Consider the following 20,376-nt stretch of genomic DNA (forward strand, 5'->3'; position numbering starts at 1 on the left):
TTATACACATCTGGGGGGAAGGGAGGAAGGGAGGAAGGAAGGAAGGAAAGATTAGTGTCATTATATCATTTCTGGAACATTATCTCTTCAAATATTAATTCTGTTCTATATTTGCTCTGCTTTCATTCTGTAACTCACAAAACCAGGGGTGTTTAACCACTGAGCCACATCCCCAGCCCTTTTCTTTTATGTTTTATTTTGAGACAGAGTCCCACTATCCCGCTAAGTTGCTTAGATCCTCACTAAAGTTGATGAGGCTGGTTATGAACTTGCAATCCTTCTGCCTCAGCCTCCGGAGCCACTTAGATTACAGGTGTACACCACCACACCTGGCCATTTCTCGTAATCTTTCTTCCATATTTAGCTTCTTAACCCCCTGTGCTACATGCTGTGAAAAAAAAATCTAACCAATTTTCTAGTTAAACCACCTACCTATTAAGTTTTTTATTTCCTTATTATATTTTCCAATTTTAGAATTTTTTTTGAATCTTTTTCAAAACTTTTTGTAGTTTTCTGATTCCTGTAGATGTTTTCAAGTTTTTCATTTATTTCTTTCAACACAGTAAGTATGGCTGTCTTATAATTCCAATATAGTCTTTACAGATATGTTTCATTTTACTGTTGTTTCTAGTAGTTCTTATATAGGATAACTTGTTTCTTTGTGTGCTTGGTTATTTTTAACCTAGCGCTTGAAATGTATTTGAGGATATTCTTTTTTTAAAAAATATTTATCTCTTAGTTTTATGTGGATACAATATCTTTATTTTAATCTATGTGGCGCTGAGGATTGAACCCAGTGCCTTGTGCATGCAAGGTGAGCACTATACCACTGAACCACAACCCCAGCCTGAGGATATTCTTTCTAGGCCAGGATAAAGGTGTCTCCACAAAGTAGATTTGGATTTGCTTCTGCTTGGCGCATAGGTATTTTACCAGTCCAGAACCACTTGCAGCTTGAAGTTTTGGAACATAGAGGTAGTATAAATTTGGGCAGTAAATGTGCCTGAAGATTTCTTTGTGACAGAACTTAATGTCTGGATCTTCTCTCCCTCTTACCCCTCTCTACCACCTGATTAGTTCAGTGCTTTTGAAGGAAGGCTTATTTTGGCTTTCTCAAATCCTAAGACTATAGTCTTTTAGGGTCCTGTTTAATATTAAGAACACCTTTTATATTCTCTACTATGCATGGACCCTGAGCTTTGACTTTTATCCTCTTTATGCCATGAGGACATCAAAACTGAAGTTCAAGTTTGCCTTCAGTAAATGTACTCAGTGCAAAAAGCATTTTCAATGCTCTGCTTACCTCTCTTAGATTTTGACCTTAATATTTATTTTCATGGCTATTTGCTACTTTTGAGAAGTTGAGTTTTTAAATCTCAGTGTTTGAAAATTCTTTTCAAAATGAGATAGTCCAAACAACCTAGCCTGCTATATTCTAGAAAACAAGACTTATCCTTTGTTTTTAACATAGATTAATATAACAAAATGAAAATTATACATAATTCTACTTTTTCTTAACCTTTATGCACATTCCATGTCTTTCCCAACATGCATACACTTTTTTTTTTTTTTTTTTTTTTACCTAGGCTATACCAATCTGACTTTCTTTTTTTTTTTTTGTACCAGGAATTAAACCCAGGGGTGCGTTTAACCACTGAGACACATCCCCAGCCCTTTTTTATATTTTATTTTGAGACAGGGTATCCCCAAGTTGCTTAGTGCCTCACTAAGTTTCTGAGGCTGGCTTTGAACTTGGAAATCTTCCTGCTTCAGCCTCTTGAGCCCCTGGGTTTACAGGCATGAGCCACTGGGATTATAGGCATGTGCCACTGCACCTGGCCAATCTGACATTTTTATAACAGCTGATGTATATGTTTATTATTTGGAGTGATAACAAACAAAGGCTGATGGTCAAGGAGAAAAGAAAGGAAAAAAAATTTTAGAAAAGAACATCCTGAAATTGAAAATTTTCTTTTAAGAATCAACTTACAGAAAGACGAGATCCAGCTCTTGCTCTGGCAATACTCTCCTTTTCCTTTTCAGATACCCTTCTCTGAACAGCCTGGAAATTATTTAAGGCTGCAGAGAAGTCATTCATGAGGCGTTCTTTCTGAAGTTTCTGCTGGCGCTAAGGAAATTAAAGAAAGAATTTGAGATTTTATATTAACCCAGAGTCATTTAGCTTTAATTCCTATTACAGATAAAACTATAACTCTTGGAGATTTCCAACAAGGAAAATTATTACAAAATAGAATCATCTTTAAATTAATTAATTCACTCCTTGCTAGCTCAAATTCCCAGTTAATACAATACAGATCAAATCAGAATTTTCTCTTTCATTCTGACAAGCCTGAGAACTGGATATCATTTATCTTATAATATCAGAAGAAAATGCAATTCAGAATCTTTAAATTTTTTTTTATTTTTTGAAATTCAGAATTTTTGTTCCCTGGAGAATCTAAAATAATAATACTATCTTTAGACTCAGATTGGACCCAAATAGAGATTGATTTTTACAAAAATGTTGAAACTATATTCATGTATATTAAGTTCGCAGTTTCCCAGAAAATCATAACCATTTTCATCTATAGGCTTTATTTTAAAAGTAAGGTTTATGGACTGGGGATGTGGCTCAAGCAGTAGCGAGCTTGCCTGGCATGCGTGCGGCCCGGGTTCGATCCTCAGCACCACATACAAACAAAGATGCTGTGTCTGCCGAAAAACTAAAAAATAAATATTAAAATTCTCTCTCTATCTTAAAAAAAATAAAAGTAAGGTTTACAACCTTTAAGAACTTGATAACTATTTCATTTATCTACAGGCTATCTTTATTAGGCTTGCTACTTCTACATCTCAAAAAATACATACCAAGCGCCCCATACTAAGCACACAGAAATAATCTCAAATAGCTCATCATCTATTTAGAGATACAGAATATGTACACACAAGTGACAAAGTCATAAAAATTGGCTATATCCACCTTGTACTATAGAAGTTCAGACCCAGGACAATCAATCAGTAAGAACTTAGGTGGTCAAGAAAGGCCTCAAGAAAATGTGGACAGTAAAGAAGTAGTGAACAGAATAAGCAGAAAGACAGGGTAGAACAAATCCAACCAAGAGAACAGTGTAAGCAGAGGCTGGTGGAAGAAAACTGGATCTATTAAGGAGATGGTCTGGCTAAAACCAAGATTTATTCATAAGAGAAGCTAAAAGATAAAAGTGGGTTTTAAATGTCAAGCTAATAAATCTGGGACTTAACTCCTAATGAACAAAGAGCAATGAAGATTTTTCATCTGGGAATATGACAGGGACAAAGGAGTAACTTAGAAAAATCAGCTGTGAACATGCCAAGTGAAATGGAAAGAAGAAACAAGTAAAAAAAAAAAATTCTGCAACAGTGCAGAGGACATAGCTCTGTAACAGAGCACTTGTCTAGCATGCACAAGGGCCTGGGTTTGAACCCCAGAAAGTCATAAAGAAATGTTTTTAGACTTTTTACCATTGCAGTAGTTTAAGTTTAGGAGGACACAGTATCGGTAATTGGCTCACAAAGAAATAAATTTAAAAAACACTGACTTAGTGACTGGAGGTGGAAGAAGAGAGATAAAGTAAAGAATGACCCAAACTTCAAATACAGAAAGCAAATTTAGGTGAGAACATTGTTTTCCCCTTTCTGGGATCTTTATTTTTGCATAAACAACATTATAGCAATAATGGGGAAATTACTCCCCAACTTACCATCCAAAAATACTACCTTCTTTTCTTCTTCTTCTTTTTTTTTTTTTTTTGGTGCTAGGAGAGAACCCAAGGGGCTTTGCTCATTCCCCAAAAAAGTGGGTTTTCAGTAAGCACTCCATCACTAAGCTATACCTCCAGCCCCCAAATGCTATCTTTTCAATATATCATAAACATGTTCCATGGTACCATAATATTCACAATTATAATCTTCCAAAAAAAATGATAATCTTTGTTTCAGATATCCCATCAAGCTAATCTAGTAAATTTTATGTAAACATTCCTTCTAGATTGTTCTCGTTTTTAACTATTAAAAATAAAGCTCAAGTGAGCCCCACTGTAACAGCTAATATTTATATTTAGCTTGTGAGTACTTATACTTATTTCCCTTCAGAATATTTTTCCTTAGGACAAATCTGTATGAGTGGGAATATTAGGTTAAAAGGCACAAACTCAACTTATTTAAGTTTTTTTTATATATATATATTTTTTAGTTGTTGATGGACCTTTATTTTATTCATTTATTTTTATGTGGTACTGAGAATTGAACCCAGTGCCTCACACAAGCTAGACAAACACTCTACCACTGAGCCACAACCCAGCCCTATTTGAGGAGTCTGAATGAGGAATTCCATATAATATACCACATTAAATTTAAAAAATGTATATATTTTTAGTTGCAGATGGGCACGATACCTTTATTTTATTTATTTATATGTGGTGCTGAGGATTGAACTCAGTGACTCACACATGCCAGGCAAGCACTTCTCCACTGAGCTACAACCCCAGCCCAATACCCCATTAAATTTTTTATGCAGGTAGTATATTTCAAGAGGAGATATGAGAACAGAACTGGCAATATGGGCCAAGTATGGAAGGCTAAAGGGCTAGGGTTGGAAAAATATTTGGAAGTGGTTGATCCTAAAGGTGACAGGGTGGTCATAAACATAAATAAGACTCCTGAGGGAGAAAGTATTGAGTGAAAAACTAGAGGGTCAATGGCAGAGCCTTGGGGCATGCCTACTTCTAGGACGATATATTATCAAGGAAGGAGACTGAAAGTCAACCAGAGTTGGGGGAAAGAATGAAAGAGAATCGTGGAAAAAAAGAAAGTTCAGTGACAAAACAAAACAACACTAGTGGACCAAAGAAAACAAGAGAGGAAAAGTGAATAAAAACTCAAAAGAGGCCACTGGATTTGTCCAGTTGGCAACTAGAAGACCACTGATAACAGTATGTAGTTATCCCCATACCTATAGAATGTATGGGGAAACTGAAAATAGAATGTATGTTTTATGCCTAGGGTGGCAGTGAAAAGATGGGCAATAGGGCTAAGATTAAATAAGGCAAGAGTAGAAAGACAAAAAGGTAATCATCACAATAGGAGAAAGGGAATCAAGGAGTTATATTTCATCAAAGAGAATATGTTTGTAGATCTATTTCATGTTCTTAATGATCCAAGCTAATGGAAGTAAACAATAGCATGCATTATCCAAAAATAACTTCTGTTTGGTTTTTGAATACATTAGATGATTCTGGGGGTAGCAGATTTAGCTTTCTATTTATATTTTGCTTAGACTTTACTATTTAAACCTTAAGTACATGCAATACTCTGTCTATATCAAATCCTTAGACTCCTTTATTATTGCTTTGAAAGCTATCTACAAATGTATATTCCCTAAGTGCATAGCTGGGAGGAAGAAACAGATAATTTGGGAACAAGCTGGAGATATTTTGGATGGTAAGGGGGCACTGTCCCATAACAGAAACATCAACACGAGTAACAACTAAAACAACTCATATATGGATAATCTTACTGTTTATCAAAAGTATTTTGTAGCAGGAAGACAAAGCTTCTAGTCTTGGATCCTCTTTTGTGCAAAGAGCTCCAAAACTCTGGACTGAACATTGCTACATTAAACAGCTTGCCAGGTTAAACTGGTGCTTTTCAAGTTTTTGGAAACCCACAGTATGAATTTGACCTCATGACCCAGTACTGTTCACACATATATGTATCAAACTAAAGTTTTATATAATGATATTTACCCTTATTACACAGTAAAAACTCTGATATTTCTACTCTAGTTTGGTTTTTGAAAGTCACAGTTCTTTTTTGTGTGTGTGGTGCCAGGGATTGAACCCAGGGCCTTGTACATGAGAGGCAAGCACTCTACCATCTGAGCTATATCCCCAGACCCACAAGTCACCGTTTTATTTGTTGTTATCTTTCAGTACTGGGGATTGAACCCAGGAGCACTCTACAACTGAGCTACATTCCCAGCCTCTTTTATTTTGGGACAGGATATCAATAAGTTTCCTAGGCTGGCTTTGAACTTGTGATCCTCCTGCCTTAACCCCCTGAGTTGCTAGGATTACAGGTGTGGACCATAGCCCAGCAAGCCACAAATTTAAAAACAACCCAGGATAGGGAAGTTGAAGGCTTTGTCTTCAGAGCTATCTGAGATAGGATATCATAATTTTAAAAGTTCAATAATAAAAAGTCATATAAGTCAAGTGCCCCATGAGTGGAATAGAAGCTAAAACAAAATAGAATCACAATAGGCTAAGGCAGATGGAGAAGTTTTTCCCTTAAGGTAGACCATGAATAAGAGATAAAAGAGTTAAACCATGATGAAGGAGGGGACACATCTGGCTTCCAGAATGAAAGAAGACATTTAGGGAACAATGAATCCAAGTAAAAAGTGTGTTCATTTAAAGAATTTAAATGTCCTTTGAGTAAAATTACTTAGGAAAAAAAATCTTCCCTGATATTTCCTTAACCTGAGACCTATGAATAACCCTTGATGGGACACAAAATATGAAAGAAAGATGTTCAATGGAAATTTGCAGATAGTGGATCCCAAACAAACTAGGTCTAAGCCTGCCAACATGTGGCTGCTAGCCAAATCCTAAAGAGACGCAAACACTGAAATTCTAATTCAGCAAAATCCATTTTATTAACATATTAATAATAAATAGCACTACCCCATATTGAATACCTACTGAATGTCAAGCACTTTGCTACATCTGGTGCGTTCTTTCTCTCTAATGCCACAATAGTCACATACCCCACTTTACATATAAGGAAACTAAGGTTCAGAGAAAGTCTATCTAGCACCAAAGACCAATTTTTGTTCCACCATACTGCCTTTCTACTAAAACAAAGTGCTTTCTTAGTAATAAAGCAAAACAGAAATACCAACCTGTTCTGACGTAGATAAGGGAAGGGGTAAGGACCCTAATTCCTTCAGCAATTCATTTGTTTCCTTGGCAAGCTGATTTGTGGAGTGCTGCAACTGCTGCCTAAGAGAAAAAAGATATATTTCAAGATGCTGACTCTTCTTGAGAGCTATCATACTGAGTATTACTTTGTTCTCAGAATGTCTCACAATGCAGGGAATGAAGGACTGTTTGAAGAAAAAGGGCACCTCAACGCCCATATTCACAAAAAAATGTCATTACTATTACCCAGGCAAACCCACTTCAAGACATCTTCACATTATTGAAGCAGTCACATTAAGCAAAAAGAACCTGCCTCAAGACACCTGCTGAAGGAAGCACAATCAGGAATTTTAACTCTTTGGGGAGAAAAACACATCAGCAATTCTGACAGAAACAAGAGAAAGAGCAATTACTGCCCACACCTAAATCTCATGGTTTTAACACCCTGAACTTCCTCATAAAATTCTCATATTGAATTACCCAGGAGTTCTGCATGGTCAGTATCTGTCACAGTCCACCGACTAGAGTCTAGGCATAGGTGGTTGAATGAAATATGCATTAAAAGCATAGCTTCGCACCTACCCTAGGGAACAACCTTCAAAGATCTATTCCCTCATTCTTGCTTAAAGGCTGATTCTTTCTCAGATTTATCTTTGGATGCCTTCTTGCTCTTTATGCTTGACTTTATTTCTCCCTTCAAAACAAAGAAGCCCTATACTATTTAAAAATATATAAGTAAGGGGTTAGGAGCATAACCCAGTGGTATATATGAAGCTGGGGGAAGGATACTGGCCAAATTATATTATTATATTGTGTGCATGATATGTAAAAACAAATCCCACCATTATGTACAACTATAATGCACCAATAAAAGAAGGTGGGGGTTGGGGGAAGCTGGGTGGTGGGCGTGGTGGCACATGCCTGTAGTCCCAGCTACTCAAAAGGCTGAGGCACTAGGATCACAAGCCTGGGAGTTCTAGGCCAGCCTGGGCAACATAGTGAACCCTGTCTCAAAAAACAACCCCCCCCCCAAAATAAAAGGAGTAGGAAGAAAGGACATTAAAGAGGCAAAAATATATAATATATTAAGTGAGATTAGAAAGTAGTGGATAAATAAAAAAAAAGTTCCTTTGATTTATGGTTTCCTCTACTATCTGGTCATTTCTGCAAAGGTTTTAGGGAGGACAGAGAAACCACACGCTATGGCCTGAATGTATGCGCCCCCCAAACTCATATGTTGAAATCCTAACCCCACAAGGTGATAATATTAGGAAATCGTACTGGGAGGTGATTAGATCATGAGAGTGGCTTGGTCATGAATGGTTAGTCCCTTAAAAAAGAGGCCCTAGAGAACTGCTTTGCCTCTTTCACTAAGTGAAAACACAAGTGAGAAGGCATCACCTGAAAAGGCAGTTCCTCCCCAGACACTGTATCTGCCACGTCTGGATCTTGAACTTCCCAGTCTCCAGAACTATGAGAAATAAATTTCTGTTGTTTATAAACTAACTGGTTTATAGTGTTTTGTTATAGCAGCCTGAATGGACTAAGACAGCATACTACTATTAATGTTTTTTTCACTGCAAATGGGTCTCCAGGATTAAAAAAACACAGGAATGAAAAACAAAAGAGAGTCACACAGGAGTGAGAACATCCCAGACAGCACTAAGATAGAGAGATTTCATCTCTCCCTGGAAAAAGCTCACAGTAATAATAGTCATGTTCACTTCAGAATGTTTAGGAGAGGAAACAGGAATACTGCTTAATATATTTTAAAGATAAAGAACTAAACTTCTAAAAGCAGGAATGGATGGGCTGGAGCTGTAGCTCAGTGGCAGAGCATCAGCCTCACACGTGTGGGGCACTGGGTTCAATCCTCAGCACCACATAAAAATAAATAAATATATTGTCCATCCACAATTAAAAAAATATTTTAGGGGCTGGGGTTGTAGCTCAAGCGGTAGCGCGCTTGCCTGGCATGCATGCGGCCTGGGTTCAATACTCAGCACCACATACAAACAAAGATGTTGTGTCTGCCGAAAACTAAAAAATAAATATTAAAAAAAAATTCTTGGGGCTGGGGATGTGGCTCAAGCGGTAGCGTGCTCGCCTGGCATGCGTGGGACCCGGGTTCGCTCCTCAGCACCACATACAAACAAAGATGTTGTGTCCGCTGAAAACTGAAAAATAAATGTTGATTTAAAAAAAAAAAAATTCTTTCTCTCCTCTCTCTCTAAAAAAAATATAAATAAATAAAATAAAAATAAAAAATATTTTAAAAATAAATAAATAAAAGCTGGAATGGGGTCAAAAAGAATATGATTAAAAAAAAGAAGAAGATCAGAAGTTCCACTATTCTCTCCTTCAAGCTCCCTTTGGGTCATTCTGAATAAATTTTTCTAATATCATATATAGTTGAAAATCCATCTAGACTAGAAGATTAGGAGTACTATGCCAACAAAGTGGCTCATTAGGCAGAGTTGTGAGCAGAATACAGTTTAAGAGAGAGATAGGAGTTCCCTTCTCTATGTGCCTAAATTGTCCTATTATACTGACCAAAGGAAGAAAGTAAGTAGTTCAAGGCCTTTGAGAAGCAGTGGAAATCTGGATTCATTAATATACTTTGTTGCCCCTTTCTAAATCCAGCTATTACCTCCTGATCTCATTCTGACTTCACAGACCTGAAACCTAAGCTGCCACGCAGCAAGGACACTAATGTCTTCAAAGTGCCCTCACAAATCGCAACCTTGTTAGGAAGCTACTCACAGATTTTCCTGTAGCTTGCTTGAGTCCTGCTTAGTTCCTAGTTGGCTCATCAAATTCTTTATCTGAGCAGCTGGGGAAAGGGAGGGAAAAAGATTTACTTAAAAGAAAAATACATTCATCATGAGCACCCTACTTCTCAGATCACTGGTCTATCCACATCCTGGATAAGAAATCATGTTATGATCAAAATCTTACCATATACATTCCTCCAAAAACCAATTACCTTTTACCTATGGAGTAAATATGTCACTAAGCAGTATGTGGTGGCTTTATTTATCATCCTCAAAGAAATAAGTAATTTTTCCAGATCTCCCATGACATTGATTAAAAATTTAATTACCTTTAGGAGTGATGAGGAAGCTCAGTGATAGAGCAGGTGCTAAACATACCCAAAGCCCCTGCTTTGCATCCCTAGTACTAGGCAAACAAACAACAACAAAACCCCCACACAAAATCTTTGGAAGGGTCTTAATAACCAAATATCAATCCCCAACAATAAAACATTAAATCCAACCAGGTACAGTGGTGCATACCTATAATCTCAGTTACTCCAGAGGCTGGGGCAGAGCAACCACAAATTCAAGCCCAGCCTGAGCAATTTAGTTAACCCCTATATTTTTTTATTTTAAACAAGACAACTGCCCACTGTCAGTTCTATGGGTTTCTTTTTTTAATATTTATTTATTTGTTTTTTAGTTTTCGGCGGACACAACATCTTTGTTTTGTATGTGGTGCTGAGGATCGAACCCGGGCCGCATGCATGCCAGGCAAGCGCGCTACCACTTGAGCCACATCCCCAGCCCAGCTAACCCCTATATTAAAATTAAGGAGGGGAGTAAAGGGTGGGAGGGTAGGATGATTAGAGCTCAGTGGTAGAACAACACTTGCCTAACATTTATGTGGCCCTGGGTTCAACTCCCAGTAGAGGGGGAAAAAATTAAAGCCACTAATATATATAAATTTTTCTATAGCCAACATTTTGGAAAGATGGTGTACACATTTATTATTATTAATAGGTTACTAATGATTGAGCACTTCAATGTGTTTGTATGCATTATCTGATTAATTTTCACAGATAGACTGAAGTAGGTATACTTTCATTTTGTGGACAGGAAAATATATTTAGAGGGATTAAGTATTTTATATAAGCATACATAATCAGTTGCAGGGCAAAACTTCAACCATAGGCATATGGAGTATTCTTTCAACTATACTATCTATGCCATGACATGGTCAATCATACGCTTTTGTTCAATCCTTTTTACTTTTTCCTAGATGTACTGCTAAGATTTAGAATGGTCATGTTTGAATCCTGGACATCTAACCCCTTATCCTAGACCAGGAAAGTAGAGGTCCAGGGAACTGACCATTTATAAATAAGAAGGAATACTCTTAATTCCAGTCTGCCTAGGAATGTGACCACCCCTGATCTCTGCAACAGGAATACAGTCCATGATTTCTTGTGTGTCTTGCTTTCCATTTTCTTTGTCTGACTGCTGAGGATGGTGGCAGAAATTTATTTATTCAGAAAGGATGTTAGTTGTATGATTAGCTTTTTTAAAATTTTTTTATTACTGGGGATTGAACCACGGCCTTGCATGGTAGGCAAGTGCTGTACCATGAGTTATATCTTCAGTACCCCCCACATACACCCACCAGTGCTTTTTTTTTTTTTTTTAATCTGAGATAGGGTGTCACTAAGTTGCCCATGCTGAACTCACTCATAATCCTTCTGCCTCAGCCTCCATAGAAGCTGGGACTACAGGGTGGGTAGTAGCACTTGCCTGTTTTTTGTTGTTGTTGTTGTCCTGGGGATTGAACCTAGGGGCACTGCACCACTGATCCACATCCCTAGCCTTTCTTTTTTTTTTTGAGACAGGATCTCACTAAGTTGCTTAGAACCTTGCTAAGTTGTTGAGGCTGGCTTTGAAGGTTCGATCCTCCTGTCTCAGCCTCTCACTGTGCCCTGCTTGCCTTTTTGCCTTTTTAGATACATGACAGCAGAGTGCTACCTGCTTTTTAAGAGCATTCATTGTCTTTTATTACAAGTAGATGAAGAACAAAACAGATTAATCAAGTACTCTTTGCTCAGGAACATATTTATCTTTAAGTTTCAACAGAACTTCAAGAGATAACAAAATAGCTATAAAGCTCCTTTATGGGTGCTTCTCCTATCCTTTCTAGATTAATGTCAAAGTTTCGCTTGTGCAATACCAGACTGCTAAATAAAAGGCTTAGAAGAAGAAAATGAGAAAAACAATGTATATTGTATAATCTCTGAAGGTTATAGGGATAAGGTATGTACAAATCTTCCATGTCCAAAAAGAAAAAATGCTCACTTATTAGAATTTTGAAGTTTAAGAATAATTGTTCCTTGGGGCTGGGGATGTGGCTCAAGCGGTAACACGCTCGCCTGGCCTGCGCAGGGCACTGGGTTCGATCCTCAGCACCACATAAAAATAAAATAAAGATGTTGTGTCCACCGAAAACTGAAAAACAAACATTAAAAAATTCTCTCTCTCTCTCTCATCTCGAAAAAAAAAAAAAAAGAATAATTGTTCCAAATTCACTTTATGTTAATGGTGCTCTTTTTTTTTTAATATTTATTTTTTTTTTAGTTTTCAGTGGACACAAGATCTTTATTTTATTTTTAAGTGGTGCTGAGGATCGAACCTAGGGCCCCGCGCATGCCAGGCGAGCGCCTACTGCTTGAGCCACATCCCCAGCCCCAATGGTGCTCTTTAAAATACAAAATGTTGGGATCATAGTTATAATCTTGTTCCTAATTAGCAAAGCAACAACAACAAAAAAAACCCTAAAGTTTATTAAGTGCCAGTACCTTTACAATAGCACTGACATGTTAATCAGTCCATAAATCTGATAAGCAATGATTAGACAAAAATCTTCTAATTCTTTGCTGAGTGACCACACTCTTGAACAGAAATGGAATAATCCAGTCCTTAGTTGTATGTACAAGTTATTTCTCCCTAGCCAAAATCATTACATCATGGGTATTGCAAAGCAAAAATTTCCAGAGTGAAGAATATACAGGTTTGTAGCACTTCAGATAATGATTTTCTTATTTTGATACCATGTTTTCCTAGCAAAAGTATACTTTCAACTTAGTGAGACCCTGTCTCAAAATAAAAAATAGGGCTGGGGGTGTGGCTCCGTGGTTAAGTACCCCTGGGTTCAATCCCATGTACAAAAATATGTATATATATATATATATATATATTTTTTTTTTTAAATCCAATTTCATAATGGAACATACAACTCATTTGATTAAAAAATTTGCCTTTTGACAAAACTTCCCTAAAATATAACTGTTCTATTAAATGGAGTTACTTATAGATGTTCCACAGGAAAATGTAAGCACAATTCCAATTACTGCATTCTGCTAAGACAGCATGAAATATAAATAACCATTTTTCTTCATCACTTTCATGTAGATTTCTTCTTCCCTAAGTTTAATGGGAACAAGGATACCACATGAAAGCTATTAACTTGAAAGCCACAAAAATAATTTATTATTAGGCATTAGCATTTACTGACCATTTACTATGTACCAGATACTAGGCTAGGTACTTGATAAGTATTATCTTATTTGACCCCAACAATGCTTTAAGTAAGCATCAGTATCCCAGTGTTGCATATGGATGGTCACAATGAGGCTCATGAGACTTACAGAACTCATTTGTTCATATACTAGGTACTCTACTCTGTATACACTTGCCTTCAAGAAGCTTACATTCTCAAAAATAGATAATAAATACACATCAGCTGGTGGTGAGTGCTACACAGAAATATAAACTCAGGTGAAGGCTGGAATAACAGAGGGAGGCAAAGAGTACTAGTTTATATATGGTGGTCAGAGAAACCTTTCTGATAAGGTAACACCTAGCAGAGATCTAAAGGAAATGTGGGATCATGCCACAACTATCTGGGGGAAAAGCATTTCAGACAAACAGAGTAATCAGTACAAAGTTCCCAATGCAAGAGAGCATGGTACAGGAATAGCTAGAGAGCCAGGGTGGCTAGAGCAGAATGAGAAAGAGAGAGAAAAGAAGTGCTCAAAGAGAAAGTGGGGAGTCAGATTTTATAGGACTTTGTTAACAATTATAAGGACTTGAAATTTTAATTAAATGGCAAGCAACTGATAGGTTTTGAGCAGTGTCATAAAACCAGAATTCAAACTCAAGGCTAATTCCACTGGCTACATTCTTTGTGTCATACTATGTTCTTTCAAAGGGCTGACTCTTAAAGGAAACAGAATGTAGTCACACAAGGCAGGCTTGGACTTCCCAGTGTTCCATTTCACCCCACCCTTCTTATCTTATACCACCCTAACTTAATAGCTCTCTGCTCAACATCAGACAGGGCGTCCTTACTCTTACCTGTTGCCTTTCCCAACTCCCTCCTACCTAATGGCAATATTCCTCTGTACTCACCTGAGTCCAGCAGAGTGACAGGCACTTGTACAATGTAAATAAAACAGGACGTCCTTGCTCTTACCTGTTGCCTTTCCCAACTCCCTCCCACCTAATGGGAATATTCCTCTGTACTCATCAGAGTCCAGCAGAGTGACAGGCACCCAGTACAATGTAAATAATTACTAAGTAATTGAGTTAGCCTCCCCACTTTGACATTTTAGCAATCTCTCCAAGGCAGAAGATGTGAATTAAGGTATATTAGGAATAAAAAGATCTGAAATCTAAGCCAGACTTGAACATTAACTAAATGTACAGCACCAGGGAAGTCATTTCATTTTGCTGGGTCTCTTTTTCATCAGTTGTAGATTATATTCAGATTTAACTCACATTTATTAAATACTTAGTATCTGTGGGGAGGGGTATTTTCTCTCATGAAATCTTTACAATTATGTGAGGACTAAGTGATCTCTAAATAGTCCCACACTATTCAATTCTAAATTCTATAATAAGGAAATAGCTTGGGCTAAGGATGTAGCCCAGAGGCAGGGTGCTTCCCTAGCATGTATGAGGTCCTAGATTCAATCCTCAATACTAAAAAGGGGAGGGGGGAGTTATGCGACTAAATTTTTTTACCCTCCAAAAGCTTGGCTTTGAATATCCAACTGTGGTTTTCTTAACTTTGCAAATGCAAGGCAGAAGTGGGACTAGATCTACTTCAGAGGAGGGACTGCATTCTACTCATCTTTATATACACATACCCCGACCCTCCAGAAAATGGTGGAATACATGGTGAAACAAAAAGGTGGATCCAACAAAAATAGTGAAGACAAGAGTTCTCTCCTTATTAATTATCTTTAAAAAGTAGAGCACTCCTGGGGCTGGGGTTATGGCTCAGCAGTAGAGCGTTTGCCTAGCATGTGTGAGGCACTGGGTCCGATCCTGAGCACCACATAAAAATAAATAAATAAAATAAAGTTAAAAAAAAAGTAGAGCACTCCTTTGAAACCCTAAAGGTATATTAATCATCTATCAAAATATTAAATACCCTAGAGAGCTATGGGAATTTTATATAATATGGGGAAATAATCAGCTGTTTTCTGTGTATTAACAGAGAACATTTTTCATCTAGACTTTTCTGATTACGTTTGTTGAGAAGACCTGATTTTGTAAGGTGGGGTTCGGGGAAGTACATTTGGAGACTTTATAGGGATCATCTGCTAGCTAAGCACCAGAATTAATCTAAGCCTTCATTAACTATTTCTACTTTCCTGAATATTTTCAAATATTTTCCAAAAAGTTTCCAGCAAGACGCAGTACTAGATACCCTAAAACTCAAATCACAAGGACAACGGTGTCTTAGTTTATAGGAATCCAGAGAAAAATGTTTTGTATGCTACCCTCAGTAACCACTACCAATCAGGGATTTTTTAAAAAAGTGACTCCTTGATCCATAGATATTACAACTAAGATCTACATCCTTCAATAAACTTAAAGCACAAAAAGAATAAAATGTTTACAAATAAATTCTTACTCAGTTGTACTTAAAACATTAAAAAATAAAGCAAGGGCTGGGGATATAGCTCAGTTGGTAGAGTGCTTGCCTCACGTGGCCTTGTGCATGCACAAGGCCCTGAGTTTCACAATCCCCAGCACCACACACACACACACACACACACACACACACACGATACATTTTGGAATTATTTTGGGGAGTAAGGGCAAGTGACTGGAGATTGAAAGCAGGAGTGTTCTAACACTGAGATACATCTCCAGCCTTTTTATTTTTTATTTTGAGACGGGGGCTTACAAAGTTGCTAAGGGCCTACTTAAGTGGCTAAGGCTGGCCTTGAACTTGTGATCCTTATGTCTCAGTCTCCTGAGTCACTGGGATTACAGGTGTATACCACGGTGCCTGGCCTTTTTTGGAAATATTTTTTATCAAAATGAGTTCAATCTAAAAGATTTTTCTGGACAACCCTATTAATGAGAAAATTCCTTTTCCGAGCATTTTAGTCAATGATTTATTATAGATCAACATATTATAACATGTTGGATGAAATTGGGTATCTCCAATGAACTGCAACATAATCCTAGAAAACCAGATGACTAGGCCAAATGTAAAGCCAAGTCCTTTAGTTTTATGTAAGCAGTTTTGTTATTTTTAAAACTAGGCCTCAATTTCTCCTATCACTGACCTCTCACTTTTAAAGTTATGTCCTCAATAAAACATTCAAGAGGATAATGCAAATCAATTTATTGTACATTACAGCTAATGTCAACACTAATCTAAATTGAATACTCCTTATGTGCTTTTTTTTTTTTTAATATTTATTTTTTAGTTCTCGGCGGACACAACATCTTTGTATATGGTGCTGAGGATCGAACCCGGGCCGCACGCATGCCAAGCGAGCGCGCTACCGCTTGAGCCACATCCCCAGCCCTCCTTATGTGCTTTTTAGCAGATATCAGCAGAATCTGAATCTCCAAATGAACCTTAATCCAAATCAAAGTCTACTCATATTGAAAGCAACTACCATTACAAAATTTCTCTTCATTCAATAAAATCTAATGCTGTATAGTATATTAAAAACAGACAAACAGGGCTGGGATTGTAGCTCAGTGGTAGAGTGCTCACCTCGCATGTGGAGGGCATTGGGTTCAATTTTTAGCACCACATAAAAATAAAATAAAGGTACTGTGTCCATTTACAATTAAAAAACATTTAAAAACAAAGGAACAAAAAAAAAAAAAAACAACAACCTCAGCTGGGTTTGGTGGTACACAAATGTAATCTTAGCTACCCAGGAGGCTGAGGCAGGAGGATCACAATTTTGAGACCACCCTAGACAACTTAGAAAGACCCTGTCTCAAAAAAGTAAAAAAAGTGCCTTTGGATTCAATCCCTAAAACTGGGGGGTTGGGGGATCAATGGGGAAAAAAAATACATTACTTACACTAAAACAAAAAACAAAATATTACTTATACCAAATGAGAAAATGATAGCCAATAGCCTATTGGGTGATTATGACAATGAAGGCATCTCAGTGTTTTACTCTGAAAATTAGGCTTACATTCTATTTCTATATAGCCACAATAAAAATTACCTAACTTCTGAAAAAGAACCACTGGACTACAATAGTAAAGCTCTAAACTAAGTTGAAAATATCAAAGATATAATCTTCCATTTCACATACCAGTGACAGAATGTGCAGTGGTTAAGAGCACAGGCTCCAAATTAAGACTGCCTATGGGGCCTGGGGATGTGGCTCAAGCGGTAGCGCGCTCGTCTGGCATGCGTGCGGCCCGGGTTCGAGCCTCAACACCACATACCAACAAAGATGTTGTGTCTGCCGATAACTAAAAAAATAAATAAATATTAAAAAAAAAAAAAAAAAAAGACTGCCTATGTTTGATTCCTGGTTCCACCACTTCCTAGCTGAGTGATCCTGAGCAAAAGGGAACTTGCCTCTGTGTCTGCTTCCTCACCTAAGAAATGGGAATAACAAGAGAACCTTCACATGGTTGTTGTGAGGATGAAATGAGATAATATGAGGCTAAGTATAGAACAATGTCTGGCATATAAAAGCTCAATCAAGGATAGCTATTTTTATCAAACTCAAGACCAAAAAAAATGTACTCAGCAATGATAAAATCAATTAAGTACACACTGAACACAAACTACTGATCCACTGCTGTGTCAGGCACTAGAGCTAAAGAGAAATGTATAATGCATGATCTAACTCACAAAACTAATAGTGATTGCTCCAGTTGCAGAAACAAGGTCAAAAATTGAAGAAGACAGGGCTGGGGTTGTGGCTCAGTGGTAGAGCGCTTGCCTAGCATGCGTGAGGCACTGGGTTCAATCCTCAATACTACATAAAAATAAAATAAATGAATTGTGTTCACCTACAACTAAAAAATAAATGTTAAAAAAATGAAGAAGACAGAATATAAGTAAATGCTAAACTATAAAAGAAAATTGCTTGCAGATTCACAGAAAAAAAAAACAACCTAAATTGGTAGTTAACATTTCTTAAGCACTTACTACATGGTGGCACTGTTTTTTGTTTTTTGTTTTTTTAATCTTTATTTTATGTGGTGCTGAGGATCGAACCCAGGGCCTCATATGTGCGAGGCAAGTGCTCTCCCACTGAGCTATAACCCCAGCCCTATACAAATAAGTAAATAAAATAAAGGCATTGTGTCCAACTACAACTAAAAAATAAATACTTTAAAAAAATTAACAGTATAAAGAAAGAGGGGCTCATTTACAGATATGCCGATGATCTTTCTGACCTCACTTTATCTTTGAAAAGCAAAGGGAGGCTTAGTTATAAGGAGCAGGATTTAAGTACAACTCAAAGGATTTATATCATTAAATGGTCAGCAACACAGGGAGAACAAAGATATTAAAGAAAGGAGGAATGAAATGAGCAAAAACTTGGAGAAAAAAAATTCAGGGGCTGTGGCTCAGAGTAGAGTGCTCGCCTAGAGCGAGCGTGGAGCTGGGTTCAATCCTCAGCACTACATAAAATAAATAAATGAATAAAATAAAGACACTGTGACCAACTACAACTAAAAATATATTTTTTAAAAAATTCAGGATGTTAAGAAAAATAGACTGCTTGTAGCATAGAGTGAAGAGGAGTAGAAAATATGGCTGATTTGGGTTGAGACCACAGAGAATGAAAACAAGATGGAATGTCAAGATCTAAGAAGTAGATAACAGAGAGCCACCAAGGTTCTTGAGGAAGTGAGGAGTACCATGAAGAGAAGATTTTAGACATGCTGATAATAGCATCACCAGAATGAATCAGAACGGGCTGAGACTACAATCAGACACACCAAATATGCTTCTGGAGTACAAATATTGACAATATGAAGACTTAAGAAGGCCATGAAATAAAAAGGGAGAAATAATATGAAAATAACTTTGAAAGAACCTACAGAATTTCATGAACATTTAAAAGTTCAACTATTTATCAGTAAACAAAATAGAACAATAAATTAGAAATGCTGTCTGATTTCTAATTTATTTGAGGCTACTGGGGTTTTTTCCCCCCTCATATCTGCCTCAGCAACACCTGCCCTTCATTCCACAATTAGCAGTCAAGTATTCTTCCTCTGTACCCCACACATACTGATAACAACTGTTTGTACCAGGCAGCCAACCTTAGCTGTACCTGTAACAACCCACGCAGTAGGCTGCCCTATGTCAGGACAATGCGCTCAACAATTCCAAACCCACACAAGTATGGTTGAACAGTTTGGAAAAAACAGCTATTCTCTCAAATTTTCAATGGGTACAGGTCCTTGCAGGGCTGATGGGTATGTGTCTGCATACTTACATTTTTCATGAATTATGCTGGCCATGTCTGGGAGGTTTGAAACATAGGCACCAGCCTTTCTGGGCATACCCAATGTCATCCAATTAATTTAAATTCCCAGTCCCTCACCAAATAATCCCAAGGGAAGAATTTCGACTTTGAGTCGAAAGTATCCCTAGGGTACTTGGGATATGATAGGTACCACATAGTACAAGGGAAAAGAGGCAAGAAGAGTTCTGAAATAGTAGAAAAACCTCATTAATTCAAATCAATTGAATATAAGTTTTAAGCTTCAAGACCCTATGATCTGATCTCTGGCTACCTCTCTGGCCAATTTCCTATTTCACTCTCCTCTCTATCTGTAGTCCAGCCATACTAGCTTCCTTGCTATTCTTTGAACATACTGAAGCCTTTACCCTTGTCGTCCACCTGGAACGCCTTTCCCTACTACTCACAAAGCTCCTTTCCTCATTTCATTGGGATATCTACTAAGTAATGTACCATCTCTTGAGGGAGACCTTCCTTGACCAACTTACCTAAAATAGCATACCCATCCTTCCTCTCCCTTCATTCTCTATTCTACCCTGCTTTATTTTTCTTCATAGCACTTACTATTACTTGATACAATTTATATGTGTAAGAGTATATATGTGTGTGTATACATATATCTACACACATGATATCAGGGCAGTGAATTTATCACTTGTTCATTGCTCTATCCCCAAGACACAGCAGGGGCTTAGAGAAGATTTGTTGCTTCCAGCTACTCAGGAGACTTAAGGAAGAGGGTCACAAATTTTAGGCCAGCCTGAGCAACTTAGTGAGACCCTGTCTGAAGATGTAGCTCAGTGGAAGATATATATATATATATATATATATATATATATATATATA

At 37.3% G+C, this 20,376-nt stretch overlaps 1 protein-coding gene across 1 annotated transcript in view; it reads right to left on the reverse strand.

Moving 5' to 3' along the window:
* Stx12 (syntaxin 12) overlaps positions 1-20,376 on the reverse strand; it is a 35,575-nt gene that overhangs the window by 13,193 nt on the left and 2,006 nt on the right. The window contains exons 2-4 of the mRNA XM_015485423.2: positions 9,723-9,792; positions 6,941-7,040; positions 1,991-2,128 (exon numbers count right to left, since the gene is read on the reverse strand). Of these exons, the coding sequence (XP_015340909.1) occupies positions 1,991-2,128; positions 6,941-7,040; positions 9,723-9,792 (308 nt within the window). The remainder of the gene's footprint in view (positions 1-1,990; positions 2,129-6,940; positions 7,041-9,722; positions 9,793-20,376) is intronic.

Source organism: Marmota marmota, unplaced genomic scaffold, assembly GCF_001458135.2.
Source record: "Marmota marmota marmota unplaced genomic scaffold, marMar, whole genome shotgun sequence".
Lineage (NCBI taxonomy): Eukaryota > Metazoa > Chordata > Mammalia > Rodentia > Sciuridae > Marmota > Marmota marmota.